The sequence below is a fragment of the Hirsutella rhossiliensis genome (genome assembly GCF_020360975.1).
Source record: "Hirsutella rhossiliensis strain HR02 chromosome Unknown scaffold00009, whole genome shotgun sequence".
In the NCBI taxonomy this organism is placed as follows: Eukaryota; Fungi; Ascomycota; class Sordariomycetes; order Hypocreales; family Ophiocordycipitaceae; genus Hirsutella; species Hirsutella rhossiliensis.
Genome location: NW_025408675.1, coordinates 2,217,655 through 2,237,620, shown reverse-complemented (window position 1 = coordinate 2,237,620; position 19,966 = coordinate 2,217,655). Strand labels below are relative to the sequence as shown.

Sequence of the window (19,966 nt, the reverse complement as noted above, 5' to 3'; positions counted from 1 at the left end):
ATGGCGCTCAGCCCTCGCCGGTGTCTCTCCCCACTGTAAAAGGACAGACAAATATTTACCCCTGCCGCTCGCGCAATGCATGTAAGTGACCTGTTCGTACTACGTACCTTTATTCGTGTGTGATGTTGACGTATCAACTGTGTACCGTACCTCCAAAGGCTGAACGGCGACATGAAATCTCTTTTGCCAAGCTTACCAGATGATCTTTCTCTTGTCGTCCTGGGCTTGTTCTAACTTTTTTTGTTTCAAGCCCGCTTTGGACTAGAAAGGAGGTTTAGCCGCATGCCAAAAAGAAAGCAAGTAAAGAGCAAAAGACAGAGAAGAAGACAAAAAGCAACCTCGGCTCCCATATGCCGGCTAGCTGGATAGGCTGGCGGGCTTGCGTGTTGGCTGTCTCAGCTAGCCAACACATGCGGACGACGATCCGCATTTCACATCCACCTCGGGCGCTGTCCTTGGTAGGAGATTCGTCCGAACAGGCAAGCCTGATCCAGCCTCACACTCTCTCTTGCGTTCTCCCCGCCCTCCTTTTCCCTCCCCGTGCCTTTTGCCCCGGACAAGAAGCATGGTTTAGATTACCGACCCCCACGCCACCCACCTGGAGCAACATCGCCGGACAAGTATGCTTTCTTTTTGCGTCTCCATTTTTTGTTTCTCTCGTCATTTACACGCTCGTCTTGCTCGTCCATCAGTGACGGCCTTAGCGGACTGGCATCTTTTCAACGGCTCTTCTTGCCTGCCCGGTCCACTCCGTCTTTACTTTTGCGACGCCGTCAGGAAAGCCATAGGGATCGACGGGCAATGCCATTCTTTTGCCAAACGTGCGAAGTACTGACCGTATAATGGGGTTCTATCCCCCGCCGCCTCCAGCCCCAGCCATTCCCCCCCACGAGTACGCCCGAGAGTTGGGAAGTTCTAGGTATAGAAAAATAAAAGCAATACTGCGTAATAAAGGCAGGGGTGGGGCTTTGTAAAAAAGGCGATGTGAGACAAGGCAGAGATCACATACGACTGGGTACAGTACATGGGCGAAAGGTGAGTGAGAGGGGGAGAGATTCTGTCACTTTTCGACTACATACGCCTCATCGGTGCCGGTGCCGGTGCCGGCACTTTTCTCGATCTGCATCCTCTCGTCCTAGCAACTATATCAAAAGACCAAGCTCCCCTCACCCCAATGCACCTCGCAAGTTCCGCACCGTCGGACTGCCACGGCCGCCATTAGGGATCTTGTGGCTCTTGCTCTCCCAACGAGGACGATAAACCCACTTCTTCCTCGACGTTCCCCCGCTTCCTGACCATTAATCCTGCTTCCGCAACCTAGTTTGCTTGTCATCCACAAACAGCAGCCATGGGTTCCGAGTTCGGCGTCACGCCCGACACGGTGCCCGAGCTGCGGCTCGACGGGGTGGGCATATTCTGGATCGTCTGGGCCGTCGTCTGGACGACGGTTCTCATCGGAGGCATGGTATATCTCTATACCCGGCGCGACATGCCCATATTGAGGATCCGAGGCCTGCCGTTATCCTTCGCCGCCGTCACCCTACTACATTTCTACTGGCTTGCCGTCACGACAGGGTACGTCTACGGGCCCCTGATGCCCGAGGTGGCCGAGTACTGGATCATGGGAATCTGGTTCCCCTTTGGCATCGCCCTCTTCCATGCCTCCAACAGCCGCTTCCTCTACGTTGCGAACGCCCAGAAAAAATACGTCAACAACGCCGCCGACGCCGGCTGGGACCACGAGCGGCCGCGGATTCGCAAGACGCTCGTCGCCAGGTGGAAGATGCTCGACTACAGCTACAAGATGCTCCTGGTCGTCGGCCTCGGCATGGGTTTCCAGGTGAGCACAGAGTGCTACTCGGCTGTCCCATTCATGACGGTAGCAGAGAGGCCGAGCCGGCTCCCATAGCTAACAGCAGGGGAAACAGCTTTTCCTGACGCTCTTCATGTTCATCGTCTCGCGTAAATTCCACTCGTCTTTCGGCATCCCCGGCACCGAGGTCAGCGGCACCTACATGGAGGTTAAGACGGCTCAAGGTCGAGGTTGGGAATGGTATGGCCCCTGCAGACCCAGTTGTTCGTCCTGTTGATCTTTTGCAACACAGCTGACATTTTTCGGCAAACTAGGTGGCCCTCAGTCTTTTGGCAGCTCTTTTGGGCCTGGATTATAGCTCCCACTATCCTATGGCGCGCTCGCGGTCTTCGCGACACGCAGGGATGGCGTACGCAGACCATTGCCTGCTGTCTTTCTGGGTAAGTGTGGACCATTCGTCAGCCAGGGTGGGATCTTTCAGGTGAAAGCACCTCGTAGGTAATGGACTCAACTAACATTGTCTCTTCAGTCTTCACGCCGCGCCCATGTGGCTCATTGGCATCTACGCTCCCGGGATGGCCCCCGTCAACAAATACTTTATTCCGCCACAATGGTATGTTTCCCATCACGTCAGAGACAGACTCAGATGCTAAGACTCTGCAGGATCGGCCTGTCCATCATGATGATTGAAATCTTCACCGTCTTCATTCCCTGCTGGGAGGTTCGCAAACAGCAGGCTCTATGCCAGGAGACGCTCAACTCGATCGCACGGTGGGAGTCGCGGCAAAAGTCTGCAGCGCACTGCGCAAAGTCGCTCACATCGGGCGGCTCCTCAGGAATGCCTGCATGGATGGGCCGTGGCAAGACGTCGTCCATTAGCAGCTCGGGCAACGGCTCCATCCTCACCATGGACGCCCTCGAGCACACGCTTGCCAAGAACCCGGAGCCGTTGCAGCACTTTTCCGCCCTGCGCGACTTTTCGGGCGAGAACATTGCCTTCCTGACGCGCGTTCGCGAGTGGCGGGCCACGTATCTGGTCCAGGCGCACAACAACCGCGAGTCGTCTCTTGACCGGGTCTCCAACGAAAAGGAGACTGTGCTGTCGGGGCAGCATGTCCTGTCGCGCGAGTGCTTCGAGAGCGCCCTGCGCATCTACATAGACTTTATCAGCAGCAACAGCGCCGAGTTCCAGGTAAATCTGTCATCACAGGACTTCAAGAATCTCCAGGCCGTCTTCGAGCCGGCCGCCCGCGTCATCTACGGAGAAAGCCGAACCCCTGACCCGGCCACGCCGTTTGACGACGAGCCGCGCTCCAACGAGACGCTGGACAAGGTGCGCTACTGGGGCGACATCCCAGAGATCTTTGTCGACACCGTCTTTGACGACTCAGAAATGAGCATCAAATACCTCGTCCTCACCAACACGTGGCCCAAGTTTATCAAGGAAAGACGGTCGTTCGATGCGGCCGGCAGCGTCGAAACGGCGAGGCCGTGAGCAACTGTCGGTCTCGAATGCTTTCTTCCTCGGCCGTTTTCTGTATATGTATCGGGAAAGAGAATGTCTATAATGGTACATGTCGTTGCCTTCTCCCTCAGCGAGGGAGAAGGCTCTAGTTGTATAGCATGTGGGCGCATTGTTTGATGAAGGCCGAACAGTCGGTATTAAAAATGTTATCTATTTTACTTAGTGCTGCGAGCACAGCGAATTCTTTTCATAACGCTTATATGTCTCATCCCTAAAATATCTTTGGAGTATTGCTACCGATTGAGACCACCATCGGGGAAGAGACGCAGAGATACCCTCGAAGCCCGTGATAAGTCCTTCGACAACGCGGCCAGTTCACTTCAAAGCATTTCTAAGCAAGGCATCGGCATGGAGCTCCGTTCAGGTCGGGTAGTAATATTGCTCTTTAGCACTCCCAAGGGCTACATATATGCCTGCACTTCACGTTTGTCAGTAACCCGTTATCAGCATCCATATCCTTTGGCGTACTGTGCCTCTTTGATGCAAGGTATTATTCATGCAGTCTCCCGACCAAAGCCGTCCTGGCCCCGGAACTGCCGTCATCTCGTATGCGTCTACAACCTCATACCCTGCACCTTCAAGTGCAACCCGTCAGGTACCGGCCGGGAAAGGGCCGCCGTCCGAGCACCGTCCGGGCCCAAAAGCGAAGTACTCCAGCCCCGTTGTGGGAGTAGATGTGCCAATTCCATCCTCCTTGTCGACGTCAGTATCGGAAACCGTGGTCAGGTTCACGAGTTGAAACCTCGCGACAAGAGGCACGAATGGGGGAAGAGGGAGCTTGGATCTCTGGTTATAGCTTCAGTATTCTAGCCAGTGACCACTATGACTCGCGTAGCGACCCCGCAAGGCCGTCTCAGCGTCTGGCCTTGCATGAATCTTTGTTTGATTGCAGCCCGTGCCACGTTCGAGTCTCCTGCCGAGGCAAACCAGAAGGAAGATGGGCATCCCGCGTCTCGGAGTAGACGGGTCCATAAACAAGACGAGCGATGCATACCGCACTAGCGTACCAACGGTTGCTGCATTTTCAATATATTTGCATTGCCTAATTCGGTCTTGGTTGCTATGCTGTGGCCTAGTGGCCGGTGCTGCGCCATGCATTCATTACTCGGTAAACCCGCCTAGCTAGGAACGCCTGGCTCTCTTCACTTATTATCGGAGAATTAGCTTTATGGCAAGCTCAGGCCGCCATGGCAGCTGTGCTTCATGACTGGACGACGGCGCTTTGCAAGTTCATCTGCTGCACACGCATACTGTCACACATATATACCCGCTCCCTCACGAGACTGATTTTCACCCCCCCTGTCGCTCATTCATTCGTTCAAGGCATCGCTGCTTGTTACAGAGTTGCCTCTGGTGCATTCAAACACATATCAAGCCCTCGTTTAAACCCAAAATGATTCCCGAACGCGCCCTCGCCGCTCTCTTCTTTACCCTGGGCGCCCACGGTGCCGCCACAGGAGACTTTGGCGTTTTGGACCTTGGAGATCTGGCTCGCAGGACGCAAAAAGCCCAGAGGACTATCAGACGCCTCAAGGGCGACATTCTAGCCAAGGGGCCGCCACATGTGGCTTATGATCTCAAAGGCGAGGGCTACGCTTGTTACCATATGCATCGCCCACTCCTTGCCACTCCAGAGGGACTCGACATCGAGATTGTTGCCAATATAGACAAGGAATTCTCGACTGGATCAAGCGCTGCGTCGATCGACATCTCTACGTCTACCGCAAGGGTTGACACTTCCTCCAGCGGGTTGAGGATAGAAGACTCTACGACGATTGGGGCTGAAGCTTCCGTCACCGTCGGCTTCGCCGGCTCTGGCGCGACGGTCTCTATTTCTGGCAGTCAGACAGGCTCCAATGAGCAGAACAGCGAGACGGGCCAGCAAAACGAGCTTCGCGAGGATGTCAGCATGACTTTCGAGTGTCCTGCCCAGACTACTTGCTCCATCCAAACCTGGACTTATGTTGCAAAGCTCACGGGGACCTGCCCCCAGGTGCCAACAGTCGACCCAGTTTGCTTCGATAGGTTGGTCCAGGGGGTGGGGAGCTCCGACGAGTTCCCCGCCCATGAGGCCTTGAAGAACTTTATGCAGGCCAATCTCACGCTTCCCTCTGTCAACGAGCAGGTGCCTGCTTGGGCCAAGATCGGAGCCGAATACTACAACATGACCAAGAAGAATAATTCGCCGGCTGGCAAGGTCCTTCCGTCCAAGCTTATTGGCAATAATTGGTGGGCCTCTGAGAAGGAATATACAATCACCTGGACCGAAAATAAGCCGTGTGACTTAGCCACGCCTCTGTACCAGGACAACAAGACGCCCAAGAGGTCACAGGTGATTGTTGAATATCCAGATAAGTTATTCGATAAGCGCATGGTTAAGAGAGACGAGGAGCAGACTCCTGAGGAACTTGGTCTCAAGGTTATAATTCTGCGGGAGTTCCTCGACTGAGAAATTCGCTTATTCCCGCATCGAGGCATGGTGGCAATTTCAAGAAGTTTGTCAATTAGGATGCTGTCAACCAACTTAACTCAGCTCCATGGAGTTATAATAAGGCGTTTACAAAAGTAGGGTACTCGCTTAGTAAGATGAGTTAGCCAGCTACCTAGGTACACATAAACTTGGCTTCTTATGGTTGTGTTTAAAGCCCCGAAAACAAGGCTCTTGGATTCGTAGTTGTTCTGTTGCCTTTGGGTGGCGATGTTGCCACCTGAGCTGCATTTTCACCTAGAATGCTCAGTGCTTGTGCGACATTACGAAATAGTAACATGCATTTTGACACGAACTCAGCGATAGGCCGCCTGATCTTGGCAAGCGGGAAACACGGGGCGGCGGGCGCCTGTTCATGCATCCCACAAGCATCCCGTGTTCATGCACCCAACAATCATCCAATGCTGTGGATTCTTTCCGTGGGCTAGTCTGGCGAATATTGGCGATTATGCCTCGTGGATCTCCAGCATGAACATATTGCTCGTATTTAATTAATATCTACTCAGTCACCCTGATCCACGGTTTTGAAGTTGGTGTAGCTATTTGCATGATATTAGTGGGCGCGCTTGTGCCTGCTGTGCGGCCTGGGTCACATAACTAAGACAAGAGAGCAGGAATTTTCTCTCTCGTCATGCCCAAGTACGCAATAAATATGTTCTCCGTTCCCGTCCTTCATCCCCATTGACTTGACACATTTCAAACCGGCCTTCTGCTCTCGAGTATATCGAAAGACCCAGCCATGGTGGAGAGGCTCTGGCTGTCCCTCCTATGGGCGACCCTCTCGCTGCTTTTCGGGTTTTGCGAAAGCCTGCCTTCATCCCCCGCGGCTCGGCGACAAGTCAAACGCGGTGTCGAAGACGAATATGCCCCCTTGTATCCAGAAATTGTTTGGCGCGGCGAACATATCAGGTCTTCAGACAAGGTCTACGACGCAGACGGTTTCTTCTCACGAGGCCTCGAGGCAATCCGTAAAAAAGAAGATATTTCTACCACAGATGCCGATGATGGGAGCAGTCTATTTATGCACAGCCAAGGGTTTAATCTCAAGTTTTCGCAGTACGTCTCAACGACTACGAGCCCGGAATATGCCCTCTCATATGCTCGCGATAAGAAGAATCCGGCCACAACCGGATACGTATACCTGATACACGCCGATGAGAAGATGATCGATGCAAGGGCCAGTCTCCGTGAGCACGGTATTTATCGGGAGCTGGAGCAATCAGTGGCGGGATACGTCCCGGCCGACCAGATCATGGGGCACTATGTGGTAACCCGGGACAACGCCAAAAGTCTGTTAACCGCGGATAAGAGGGGTTTCAGAGAGGATGCATTCGTCCCAAACCCTCTTTACAAAGCGGCCAAGTATGAAGGTAAGAAAGGCAGCGGCGCGCAGTTTCAGCTCGCCGGGTTTCCCAAAGGTTCTCCCGCGTGGGAAGACGATAGGTGGAAGGAATTCGCGGACAAGTCTATGGCAGACGAACTGGATGATTTCATTAAGATGAAGGTATGCAACAACGATCTCAGTTGCTATAAAAATTTTCGGCCTGTGGACCCCCGGGAGGAGGAGGAGGAGGAAAAGAAGAAAAGGAAGAAAATGAAGGAAGGCAAGGCGACCGAAAACGACGAAGCGATGAAGAAGGAGAGGGAGAAGGAGGGGGACGAAGAGGACAAGGATAAAAAGAAAGAAGGGGAGGAAGAGAGGACTCCCGATGCTGGTACTGATCAGCCGGGTAACGGACGAGAGCCGAACAAAGAAGGAGACGGGGCCGATAAAGAAGGCCCACCGCCCGAGGCGGAAGACTCCCGTTGCAAGGACAAGAGCTATACGGGAAGTAGACGCGATAGGGAGAGGGACAATGAGAACAAGAAAAAGCCAGGGACTTCTTGGCGGCACCGGGTCAAGTGCACAATATCATAGTGGTCAAAATGGAATGGAAGACGCCATGCATGTGACGGTTATTCAGCCGAGCCGGGTGCTTGTTGAATACGACAGTCCCAAGTGACGAAAAAGGGAATCTGGTAAAAAAAGGGTGAACGTTGTTCATGGCCCGATGAGAGACTGAGAGCATCATTTGAAAGCTGTTGAAGCAATACAGACATCAAAGAAAAGCATTTCTAACGAGGCCAAGACCCTAGGGATGCCGCAGATGCAGCAAGCTAAGTGAGTGGCAGAACTCTTGTCAAGGATAACAGGTCCAGAATCCATACGACGGAGAGAAAGAAGCAAAGTCAGGAGAAGGGGCGGCTATATCATAATAATACATCCGTCCCTACAAGTGCTCGAATACATCCCCCCATGCCCTCATCGTCCGTAAATCTGGTGTAATGTGAGTGACACCGGCCATGATCATTTTATTCCACATGGTTGATTTGAGTTGATAGATAATCCGACCTTTCTAGGTGGCTTTCGCTGCCTGTAAATCTCGTTAGCACAGAGACGTGAGGTCAGTAGTCTTGTTACCCACGATCGAATGACTCCCGGCTCAGGACATAAACGGACGAGTAGCAGCAGCGCTCGGGTCTCGGCACTGAACCTGTTTCAGCCACTCGTAATATTGCCTCATCTGATGTCTTACTTCGTACAGTGAGATAACTTGCAGTAAAACGACCTGCGACCTAAAATCCCCCTTTGCTCCTCGCCCTAGCGCCGACCGAGAGCCGAGTAGATCTTCTCCCTTGGCAAGTGGAACAGAAGACACCATGTGTTAATGAAAAATGTCTAAGACGGACGCCTACTAAGAAACGGTTTTCGGAACAGGTAGCGTGAGGATGTTTATGGGTGAGAGTCTCTCGATAATGAAGGGAATCTGGGCAGCACCCCGGCACATTCCTGAGATTTTTGCATCCGATTTCTGTCGCTTCTTTCGGACCCCGGGACCACAGTCTTCCATGGGTCATGTCTGCGTCGAATTTCCATGGCTCGCTCGTCCAACTTTCCTCTGAGCGGGCGATTCGACAGCTACAGGCTATATAAGTGATAGTACAGCCTACTCTACGAAGAAGCGGGTAGGTGTTGTGTTGCATGTATATGTAGGCAAGTATATCTGTGGAAGTAGAACCTTGAAAGAGGCCAAACTGACTTAGTATACTTTGTCGATCCAAGACTACAAGTCTGTACTTTTCCTTAGCGAGATTGGCGGAAGAAACGTGATGCTTACCGGCCTTTGGCTAAAGCTACAAAAGACGTGATTGGACTTTAATGTTTTCTGCACGCACCAACCAACGCCTGTTTAAACGCCCTACCACTCGACCTGCGTTCAGTAGCAGGATGGCGGATCAACCATGGCTACTTAGAAGCCCGCGTGAGCCCATCATCGATGTTGCTTCCTTGCTCGACATCACGCAAGCATAAGCCGACTTTCGCGACACGACCTTCTCTCGTTGCCACGCGTCTCTGCCAAGTCGGGCCGAGGCCCTCCAAGGCCGCAGCTACCAGCACAGCAACATGGTCATCTACGAGCCACTGAACCTCGTGGTCAAATTTGCGCACCATGTCTGGCTTAGGCTGGAGGAAGCGCAGACAATGTGAGCCATTAAGCATGCTTTTCAAATCAACGAAATCCCAGTGCCCGAGCTGTTTGGGCGCAGGAAATTAGATCGGCACGTGTTCGTATATATGAATTTGATGCCTGGCCAAACCTTGCGTCGTGCGTGGCCGTCTTTTATCGAGGAGGTCAAGGAATCTATGACGACTCAATTGGAACAAATCGTCGCAGCTCTAAAGCGTCTAGAGCAGCGATCTCGGAAACATCATGGTCACAGGCACGCCGGGCAATTTCAGTACTGTCGAGATTACCGACTGGGAGCAGGCTGGGTGGTATCCAAAGTACTGGCAGTATTGCAAGTTTCTCCTTGGGGTTGAGCTTTCGCACGAGTGGCGGACCCACGGGTGGGCCGGCAAGGTAGGCCATGGACAGGTTCGAGGACGAGTTTGAGATACTCGCCGAGCACTATTTGTAGAGGTGCCCGTGGGTGGGATGGACGAAGTATGATGCAAAGGCTGGTGTACCCCTGAAACGCCATGCAGTCCCAGCCTCTGCGATGGCGGTCCCCGGCAGAGAGTTGAGCTTGGCTCGTCCAGTGTCATAATCCGAGGCATGCCAGTACGAGGGGAACAGTGTTGATCATCTGTAACATGTCGAGTGCAGCATGTTGAACCCCCTTTGGCAACGGGCCCGATACAACGGTCCGGGCCGCTTCGAGGACGAATCGGGCCTAGCCGCCGCACGTGTCGGAGGACCCCACTGTTACCCCAGGACCACCTTCCAAGTGCCACGGAGTATTAATTAATAAGTTAACGGGGGTCAGATTGATTGCAGCCACTCACTAGTCAGTTAACGGCGCCATGGAAAGGCGTTCTGTGCAGTACCCGCCGAGTCCCGTCGCCGGACCATCCTCTCCGGGGCACCTCCCGAAGGGGCGCCTCGCAACGGCCTCATTTCCGAGCCATCCCTGCGCGCTGCAGCCTGTGGGACAGACAGCCTGTGCATCAGAGGTTCATCGCCATGCCCCTGTGCGATAATTGCTGCTGGCGGCGGGTCGGCGCTGAGCCCGTGGGGGCATACCGAAGAGTTGCTTGCCGCGACGGAGCTCCGCCGCCGGCTGTATGCGTACAGAGACGTCTACACAAGACTCCGTAGCAGCATAGGCCTGTTTATCTTGCCCAAATCGGCAGGTTTTTGGACGCGCCAAAGCGAGACCTGTCTCGCCTTTGTTCGAGCTGTGTGAATGGCGGGTTTTGTCGCCAAACGTACTGGACATACACACATACATATATTATACATACAGTAATAGTTCGAGTCGCTCATCCTCTCCACGGGCCATGTGGCCGTTGGTGACACTGCATGCCTCTCCGTGGCACGCGAATGCCGCGTTTTGCTGCTCCACGAGTCCAGAGTAGGGATGAACTGGCAGTGGATACCGTGGCCCAATCCGTCCAGGAGACCGCAGCCCTGTCAGAGTGGCAGAGTCGGAGAGGAGCGCCGAAGCACAAGCGCGAGAGACAATGCTCTTGGGAAAAAGTAAGCGCATCCATCCACGGGCATCCATTCTCACAACGCAGGCAGTGCTAGCCCGCTGTAGGTCTAGGGCATATGCGCTAAATATTAGCTGAAAAAGTCTAGGCCGTCCCCGAGGCTGCGGCTCCTGCAGCGCCCACTTCCTATACCTACCTATCTCGATCTGCCCACTCGCATGTGCGTCCGCCAATCCTGTTATCCGGCACTAGCTGCTGTCGGCCGTCGAGCTGAGCTTCTCGCCCAGCTCTTCCATTTTCCCCCTCGTCCTCCTCCTCTCGCCCCGTCCACCGCCTCATCCCCCGACTGTCGACCTGGCCCTCCTGCTCAGCGCCTACGCCGACGCCGATGCCGGGCTGGATCCGCCGCACCATGTCGCGCAGAGCTCGCTAAGAAGATGCCTGCGTCGCCCGATTGCCGCCAAGATGAGAATCGCCATCCGCGAACAGCTTGCCGCCCTCGTCATCTCGGCCGTCCTCGTCGCCCTCGCCATCGTCGCCATCCCGACCTGGATCTACGTCAACAACTTTGTCGTCCGCGTCGAGTCCGACGGCCTTTCCCTCACCGCCTCGCTCAAGGCCTCGCGCATCGCCTCGGAAATCGACCTCGTCAAGACCATTTGCCAGACCGTCGCCACCCGCATCCTCCTCCAGCAGGCCTTTATCGACTTCTACAACGCCAACTCCACCGTCAACCCTTTCATCAATGCCCGCTCCGATCTCGAGAGCGCAATGGGCGCCGGCCGCGTCGCCGGCCTGCTCCAGGCCAGGCTCTATCCGAGGAACACAACCGGCAGCCCCACCGGCCTCCTCAACGTCACTGGCAGCGGCGTCCCCGACCAGGGCATCGAGCTGCCCTACCTCAGGTCCAACGGCTCCCGTGTCTATCTCGGCGACCCCGACGACGGCTTCCCGCCCTCGCTCTACCCCAACCTCACCTACGAGGGCCTCGGATATCCCAACCCCTATGTCCCCTCCACTCCGGCCTTTGTCGCAAACGCCTTCCCGGGCGTCCGGCTCAACGACAATGTCGGCCTCCTCCTCGGCCCCTTGATCGTCAACGAATCCTTTGCTTTGATCTCCCTCACCATCCCCATCAAGTCTCTCACCATCGACGGCTTCATCCTCGGCTACATGACCTTGGTAGCCTCGGCCAAGTCGTTCGTCGGCGTCCAGACCACTCGTGAAGGCCTGGGCTCGACCGGCATGGCCCTCCTCATCGGGCCCGGCAACCCTTCAAACCGCTTCAATACCTCCCTCCCCGCCAGCAACGGCACATATTCTCCTCCTCGGGGTCCCTTCGCCCGCTCCTCAGCCCGATTCGTCCTTCCCCCCATTGCAGCGCAGGGGCAACCCGATCGCCACTCGAGTAGGGGATATGGCGACGGAGGCTTCCGACGTCAATTTACCCTGTCCGAGTATCCGGGTCTCTTCGACGTCTACTACCAAAACAATTCAAGACCAAACAACGCCACCGCATTCTTGTCCACGACAAACGAGCAAGGCATCCCGGTCGCAGTTGGCGTCGCCCGTCCTCAATCCACCCTGGTCGACTGGGCCGTGGTCGTCGAACAGGCCAGGAGCGAGGCTTACGAGCCCATCCGAACCCTGAGAACGATTCTTCTGGCCTGTGTGTTCGGGACTGCCGGCCTCGTCGTGCTTCTGGTCTGCCCTTGTGCCCATCTCAGCGTACGACCCATCAGCCGGCTCAAGGCTGCAACGGAAAAGTCCATTGCTCCGCCAGGCTACGAGGACGAGTACGACGACAACCTCGAGGATGGGAGCCCCGGCTCGGGCGGCACTTTGTCTCAGGGATCCAAAAAGGGTATCATCGCCAACATCCGACGGAGCATCAAAAAGAGGCAGAGAGCCAAAGCTACCGCCGAGGCAGACGCCGAGGCTCGTCGCCACATATTCAAGATTCCCGGCCGGGTCGAGGACCGCAAACACTACATCACCGACGAGCTGACGGAGCTTACGCAGACATTCAACGAAATGACGGACGAGCTGCTCAAGCAGTACACGTCTCTAGACGATAAGGTTGCCGAGAGGACTCGCGAACTGGAATTGAGCAAAAAGGCCGCCGAGGCTGCCAACGAAAGCAAGACGCTCTTCATCGCCAATCTGTCCCATGAGCTCAAGACGCCACTCAACGGCATCATGGGCATGTGCGCCATTTGCATGGAGGAAGAGAGCATTGTGCGCATAAAGCAATCACTCAAGACCCTCTACAAGTCGGGTACGTCGCCTTGTTTACCTTGCCTGCTCGCTGCCCCGTCGCGGGATGCGTCGACCAAGTGACATGACCCTTTACTGAACAGCATTAGGTGACCTTCTGCTTCACCTTCTCGAGGATCTCCTTAGTTTTTCCAAGAACCAGATCGGCCAGCACGTCAGTCTCGAGGAGAAGGTGTTTCGCTTAGGCGACATCAGGTCACAGATGCTGTCCATCTTTGACAAGCAGGTGCGCGAGAGCAAAATTACGTTTACTGTGGCCTTGCCCACCTCGGACAACTCCGAGCCGGGCACGTCCAGCCCGGATTCCGGCAGCTCAGGCAGGAAACCAACAGAAGGAGGGCTGCCGGGCACGAGCCGGCTTCAGGACATGTGCCTCTGGGGAGACCAGCATCGAATTCTGCAGGTCATCATCAACCTGGTCAGCAACAGCTTGAAATTTACGCCGGCCGGGGGCAGGGTGGAGCTAAGGATTCGGTGCGTCGGCGAGGTCAGGCGCAATGACGACAACAGGGCACCGTCGGTCGTCAAGAACGGCTCCGCGAGGACCGGGCGCGGTCGGCACGACGGCTCCGCATCTACGACGCACTCGGTCGACTCCAGGGCCACGCACCAAACTCCCGCAACGCCAATGAAAGAAAGGGCCACGCCTGCGGAGATGAGATCCATCGACCCCAAGGCCGCTCCTCACGTCTACATAAGGGAGAGAATGCCGACGCCGCCACCGCCAAACGCAAAAACATACACTTTCGAGTTCCAGGTCGAGGATACCGGGCTGGGCATTCCCGAGCCAATGCAGAAGAAGATTTTCGAGCCCTTTGTTCAAGGGGATCTGGGCCTCAGCAAGAAGTTTGGCGGTGCGGGCCTTGGGCTGAGCATCTGCGCGCAACTGGCGCAGCTCATGGGCGGATCCATCGGCGTCAACAGCACGCTGGGCGTAGGCTCCGTTTTTACCATGCAGATCCCGCTCAAGTACGTCAAGGATCGAGCGTCGAGCACCGCGTCAAGCAGTTTGCCGTCCAGTCGGCCGGCCAGCATCGCGTCGTCGGCCGCCAGCCACTTCCACCGCAACTCGTTTGAGCAGAACGCCAACAACACGTCGAGCGTGCTAGAGGACGAGCAGCCTCGACTCGTCGGGCTTAGCGCGCCCTTTTTTGCGGCCAACCCGAACCCGCCGCCCCTTGCCAGTAAAAAGGAGCAGACGGCCGCCATCGACAAGGCCATGGCGAACAAGGGCTCGGGCCAGGGCAGGCTGCGCGTGCTGGTCGCCGACGACAACTCGACAAACGTTGAGGTCGTGAGCAGGATGCTCAAGCTCGAGGACGTGTATGATGTGACCATTGCCACGGATGGCCAAGAGGCCTACGAACTGGTCAAGGCCAACATGGACAAGGACCGGAACTTCGACGTCATCTTCATGGATGTGCAAATGCCCAACCTCGACGGTTTGCAATCGACGCGCCTCATCCGCAAGATGGGCTACGCGGCGCCCATTGTGGCCCTGACCGCCTTCTCGGAGGAGAGCAACGTGAAGGAGTGCATGGAGTCGGGCATGGACGAGTTCTTGAGCAAGCCGATTCGGCGACCAGCCCTGAAAAAGGTCCTTACCAAGTTCGCAACTATACCGGAGGAGGCGGCGGAGACTACGAAGGCAACGCTGTACAGGAGACCTTTGGCGGTCAACCCAAGCAGTTAGGGACACGTTGTACTAATTATGATGAGGGTGTATATAAAGCGATAGAGCTCTTCTGCAGAGATGTGCGTTGCGCAGACTGAGCATGGCTGCGATGGGCCTTGTCTACACGAGCAGAGGAACGGCTTCAGTTTTCGCGTCTTTGGCGCATATGAGCGCGCCAGATTGTACGCATGTCGTCCCCAGGGTGCTGTAACCTGCGAGACAATATCCACCGGTTCAATGCCATGCGCAGCTGTCGTCGAGGTGGGGAGACGCGGAGGAACGGCAGGGCGCACGCAGGGCCCAGCTGTCAGGTACGCAGAGAAATTTGCCCCCGGGTGAGGAGGAACTCGCCCCCCTCTTATATGTTTTTCTGACACGTCGCTCACGGTGTCTTGCAGTAGAGAGAGAACTGGAAAAAAGAAATTATAAACAGGGGGTATACTTCCCCTTGTCGTCTCAATGGGGAGGGGTGGGGGATGGGCTCACCAACACCTCAAGCTACATGAATTCTCAGGAAAAAACACGAGTTGAGACGGCAATAGCGTACGAAGAAGCGCCGCGTCGGCAGGTCTCGGCCAGACCACCCTGTCCCGTCAGCTCTCTCGCGGTGTTGGTGTGTGCTCATGGCAATTCTCTGACGCGTCCCTTGAAGGGATGGATGGTTGGGGAGGATTGGCGGGATGAGACACTCGTGGCTTTGGCTGCTGGGCACGGCGTGGCGAGCACGGACCGTTTGCGTGACTTGATCCCCTGTTTTCTCGTCTGTAGCAATCGGATGAGACAGCGGCCCGTACAAGTGGTAAGCGTCGACCTGGTCAAGCACGAGGAGGGCGAGGGAGGGCGAGGGAGACGACGTTTGAATGCGCTAGAGGGACGCCATTCCACCGGACCAGGACCCTGCGAGGAAGTCTGACTCCTCGGTGCCAGGCCCTGCCTTGGCAGCTTGCAAGGGCTGAGAAGCAGACGTTGAATGGAACGAGGCTGTGACAGGACCAACAGGGCCAGCAAGGAAATCCATCCTCTTGGTGACTGACACGGACTCACTTCGGTTCAGCTTGCCGGGACTGGAGCCCGGGTGAAAGGTGAGAGGCAGCAACATTTGACGGCAGCAAATCGAGTACACGTCAACACCGTCGGAGGAGCAGGGCTCCAATGTCATCGGCCCCTGCTCCTTCGTCTTTCCCTTTGCATGTGACCATCATCCAGTCGGCGCGGAACAATAGGCCCGTGGAGTCCCAGTCAAGGTCTCTGGCATGTCCTACGGCCTCACCCTCTCCCACCGGACATGCCGACGATAGGCCGGGCTGCTGGCGGCACGCCCTATCTGTAACAGCGCGTGGCAGCCTGAACGCCTGTCTCAGGCGAGGCACCGGAGGGATGGGAATCGGCTCCCCTTTCGGTGTAGTTTGCACTAATCAATGCCTGTTGCCCGGCACTTGCAAACGTCGGGCTAAGCTAGGCGCGGCCTCAACGGTCGGTGCCGCAATCCTAGGCCAGGGGGGGGGGGGTTGCGTCCAGACCGCCCTCCTCGTCCTCTGTAGCACTCGACAGCGACGAGGCCCGAGCGATGAGGAGGAATTCTGCGGTGTGGAAGAAACGGTCAAGTTTTCCGATTCCCCTTGTCGACGACCTCATGATGGATGGTTCGTGCAGCTCCCCCATGTGTGCGGCCGCAGGAGCCCTACTGCTGTTTCGCTTTCGAGCGTGGGTGAGCAGAGCAGTTTGCCGGCTGGGAGACGGAGCGATGCATATACATACGACGATTGGCAAGCAAGGCGGAGATCTTAAGGGATGGGAGAGGGGAGGAGGCAGAGAAAAGGACGGCGAGAAGCTTGAAGCCTGAGGGAAAGCTCCGTCTTGACTCTCGCATCATCTACTCGATGGCCGTGCTCATGTTATTTATTCTTCATCTAGAAGGCCATTCGAAGCAGAAGCAAGCCATACCAACAAGTAAAAAGGAACGAAAAACCCGGTCACAGTTGGCAGGGCAAGGCTGGGCAATGGGAGAGCAGCCGGTGCGAAAGCAACCGGGCTTTGCTCCCCGAGGGTTGCAAGTCGCGGTCCGGTCCACGTTTTGGCTTTGTTTATCGACCAAGACCCCCAAGAGTTTGGTCCAAGGCTCGATGCATGCATATAATAAGTTACATATGTACGCATTGGCCTGCCGGAGAGAATCGGGCTTGATGGGCGACGATCTGGGCTGCATGCCCGTCCCCCCCTTCACGCCCCTCCCCCCTTCTCCGGCCCATCGTTACAACCGCAGGTTCCAAACATAGATACAGATGCTTCCAGTATAGGAAAGGCAGGTCAGATCATGCAGCCGTGGTAGCGTCAGCTGCAAGCCGCTCCCGCCCCGGTCGCCGAGGTGTTGCTCGTCTTGGCCTTCCGCACGAGAAAGCCGTCGACGCCTCTCCGTTTCTCTTCGGTGCCAAAGGTTGCGTAATACAGGGTTCTCTCCAACGCGTCATCGCGGCACAGGCTGTCGGCTGCCGGCGGGGGGAGAGGGGGAAGAGAGGAAGCGTCAGCGTCAAGGACCACAGCGTTAGGTGGTTGGGGAGACCGTTGGTGTTCAGGGGACACAGCCAGAATGTGACAAATTCATCCCCGTTCGCACCCTTCTGCATGCCTGTCCGGATACATACCTCTGCCGATGGCCTCCTTGGCAAACTGAAGTGCCTCCTGCCCCCGGCCCGCGAGCTCGGTAGCGGTCATCATGGTTTGCTCCATCAGGTCGGCATCGGCCACCAGGTCGCACAGCAGGCCCCAGGACATGGCCTCGTCGCCCGTAATTGGCCGGCCGAGCAGGATGGTGCGCATTGCCTATCAGTCGGGAAAGCGAACGACGGTCAGTGCCCCCATGCATGTATGTACGTCTCAGTGCGCAAACGCATCCTTGGACCGCATACATGTACAGTTATGCGCCCGCGGGTGGAGAAGGGGAGGACAATACGGGACAGGGGACAGGGGATGGGGACAGGGGATCACGAGGACGAACAGACAGAGAACAACAAGCGGGAAAAGAAAGCAGGAGAGTGACGGACGCGATACTTGCCCACGGCCGCCGTCAGTCGCTGCGTGCCTCCGGCGCCGGGAATGAGCCCCTTCTGAGTCTCGGGCAGGGCAAAGTAGGCCGACTTGGCCGCAATGATGAGGTCGCACTTTCATCGTGTCAGCTGGGCCTCTCTCTCCCTTGCTGCCGCACTCACCATGAGGGCAACCTCGAACCCTCCGCCGAGCTGCACCGTCGCCAGTGGTTAGTGTCCCTCCTCGCGTCCCATCGTCGTCCGGCTAGCCCAGAAGACAAGGGGCGGCGCTCACCGCTGGGCCGTTGACAGCGGCAACGACGGGCTTGCGAACGGCCGCCATGCCATTGCACAGGTCCTCGAGGTAGCGACACGACCGGGCCCCTGCCGAGTCGAGCGCCGCGATGTCGTTGAGATCGGCGCCGGCTACGAGTCCTTGTCAGCCCGGCGGAGGGGGAGGGGAGGACATCAAGGAGGGAGGAGGGAGAGGAGTGAGTGGGCTGATTCAGCGGGAAAGGATTGGTTCACCTGAGAAGAACGGGCCGTTGCCAGTCACAACAATGACCTTGACGGCCGAGTCTTGCGAGGCCCCGGCCAGGCTGTCGAGAAAGGCGGCGATCAGCTGACTCGAGAGGGCGTTGCGCTTGGCTGGCCGATTGAACGAGATAACCCTGACGCCATCGGCCGGTGACGTGGCTTGGACAAGGCCCGAGCCAGATCCGGACATGTTGGTGATTCAAAGCAGGCGTGCAAGCAACACGGGCTGTGTGTTTCGCTCGTCCGGGTCGGACGACTGGACGAGGGCAGGTTAGTGGCCGGGGCGTGGACGAGACGAGAGGAAACAAGGGGCGATGCAGGCGGCCGTGAGGAAGAAGAACAGGTCGGGTACAGAGAGCCCAGGAGGAGGTAAGACGAAGACGGTCTAGAGGAAGAGGGAGGTTGAGAGCGAGGAAGATCAAGGTGAGCGGTGGTGAGGGAGAGCAAGAGAGAGAGACAGAGTGAGAGAGGCGGGGAGGGGCAAAGGCTGGACGGCCGGCCGGAGCCTTGTCGGCCAGATGGATCCCTGGTCAGCGGGAAGAGGGAGGGGACCGGGGGGTCCTGGTCCAAGTCGAGAAGCGACTGTGGAGAAGGACGACGACCACATAAGCATGCTTGGGCACAGCTTTTTCGACACGATGGGACGTTGAGTCAAATCGACAACCATGTGCCAAAGGGAGGCGTCGGGGCAAGCATTCCACCCGAAAGCATACGGTAACCCAGGGCCAGGCGATGAAACCTGAAAAAAGGGACTCGTCGCACATACAGTACACCGTGTTGTGAGCTCACCAAAAAGCAAAAAAAGAAAATAAGAGCGCGGCAAAGGGCGTGGCAGGGAGAAAGGGGGGGGGTTGGGGCGTGAAGCAAAACTGGAAAGAGAAGGTGGCTATGAAGATGAAGAAGAAGAACATCATGATGATGCTGCTTGATATGGCACTCGTCCCGGGTCGGTCAGAGATGGGGGGTGATAAGAGACACGAGAGACCAGCCGTGTCTTTGCCAGCACAGTATTATTAGCCCATCAACGGACTTCTCGCCAACACGCATGCATGTACGAATTCACGCTGTAGGTTGAGACCGTACGGGAACTGTATGCGCCTGGGATTACCCTCGAGTTTGCTACCTGCCCGTATGCCCGTTCTCGTGCGCATAGAGTTTTGGCTGGGGCGCAGACAGGGGAAGGGGGGGGGGGCAAGAATATGCAGCTTCACACGGGGGGGCAGGTGGGCTGCAGGAAAAAGAAAGCAAGGAGGCGAAGAAGAAGAAGACCATGAGACGGACGTGAAAAGAAGGAAGAGGCTCCAACCATGGAAACGCGGCAGTTGTCGCTGCGGCGATGGATCGGCGTGCCGCTGTCACGCCTGCACGCACTGACACTACTGCTGCTCCAGCCGTCGCTCTCACTCAGGCTTTCCTTCATCGCTCAAACGCCAGGATGTAGACATGTCATTCCCAACCTCAACACTGTACTGTCTGTTTTCGACTCGAGAATGAATCGCCCTCCCTTGGCCAACACTCCCACCAGCAGCTCCCCCCCCCCCCTTTCATCATGTGCTTGCTCCCTCTCCCATCGCGCTGGATTGTCTCTCTCTCGCGTCTCGCCAGCTACATGTGCTTCTCTTTTCTCCCCTTGGATTCGATGGTTGTCGCCGT

The 19,966-nt window shown here is 56.4% G+C and overlaps 5 protein-coding genes across 5 annotated transcripts; 4 read left to right on the top strand and 1 right to left on the bottom strand.

Annotated features, from left to right (window-relative positions):
• Positions 1-1,348: 1,348 nt before the first annotated feature.
• HRG_08191 (Regulator of G protein signaling superfamily) lies at positions 1,349-3,308 on the top strand (the record flags this gene model as incomplete). The annotated part of the gene is made up of 5 exons (XM_044866662.1): positions 1,349-1,840; positions 1,929-2,053; positions 2,128-2,253; positions 2,343-2,426; positions 2,477-3,308. The coding sequence occupies 5 exons, from the start codon at positions 1,349-1,351 to the stop codon at positions 3,306-3,308; spliced, it is 1,659 nt and encodes a 552-aa protein (XP_044718551.1).
• A 1,423-nt stretch (positions 3,309-4,731) lies between these two features.
• HRG_08190 (uncharacterized protein) lies at positions 4,732-5,787 on the top strand (the record flags this gene model as incomplete). The annotated part of the gene is made up of 1 exon (XM_044866661.1): positions 4,732-5,787. One exon carries the CDS (start codon positions 4,732-4,734, stop codon positions 5,785-5,787), a length of 1,056 nt encoding a protein of 351 aa, XP_044718550.1.
• Positions 5,788-6,565: 778 nt separating this feature from the next.
• HRG_08189 (heat-labile enterotoxin alpha chain domain-containing protein) lies at positions 6,566-7,744 on the top strand (the record flags this gene model as incomplete). Its single annotated transcript, XM_044866660.1, has 1 exon — positions 6,566-7,744. The coding sequence occupies one exon, from the start codon at positions 6,566-6,568 to the stop codon at positions 7,742-7,744; it is 1,179 nt and encodes a 392-aa protein (XP_044718549.1).
• A 3,522-nt stretch (positions 7,745-11,266) lies between these two features.
• On the top strand, positions 11,267-14,771 carry HRG_08188 (response regulator receiver domain-containing protein; the record flags this gene model as incomplete). Its single annotated transcript, XM_044866659.1, has 5 exons — positions 11,267-13,079; positions 13,162-13,365; positions 13,411-13,552; positions 13,778-14,047; positions 14,099-14,771. 5 exons carry the CDS (start codon positions 11,267-11,269, stop codon positions 14,769-14,771), a joined length of 3,102 nt encoding a protein of 1,033 aa, XP_044718548.1.
• Positions 14,772-17,084: 2,313 nt separating this feature from the next.
• Positions 17,085-18,503, bottom strand: HRG_08187 (enoyl-CoA hydratase/isomerase domain-containing protein; the record flags this gene model as incomplete). Its single annotated transcript, XM_044866658.1, has 6 exons — positions 17,085-17,239; positions 17,396-17,573; positions 17,795-17,911; positions 17,960-17,989; positions 18,072-18,202; positions 18,305-18,503. 6 exons carry the CDS (start codon positions 18,501-18,503, stop codon positions 17,085-17,087), a joined length of 810 nt encoding a protein of 269 aa, XP_044718547.1.
• Between the last annotated feature and the right edge of the window lie 1,463 nt (positions 18,504-19,966).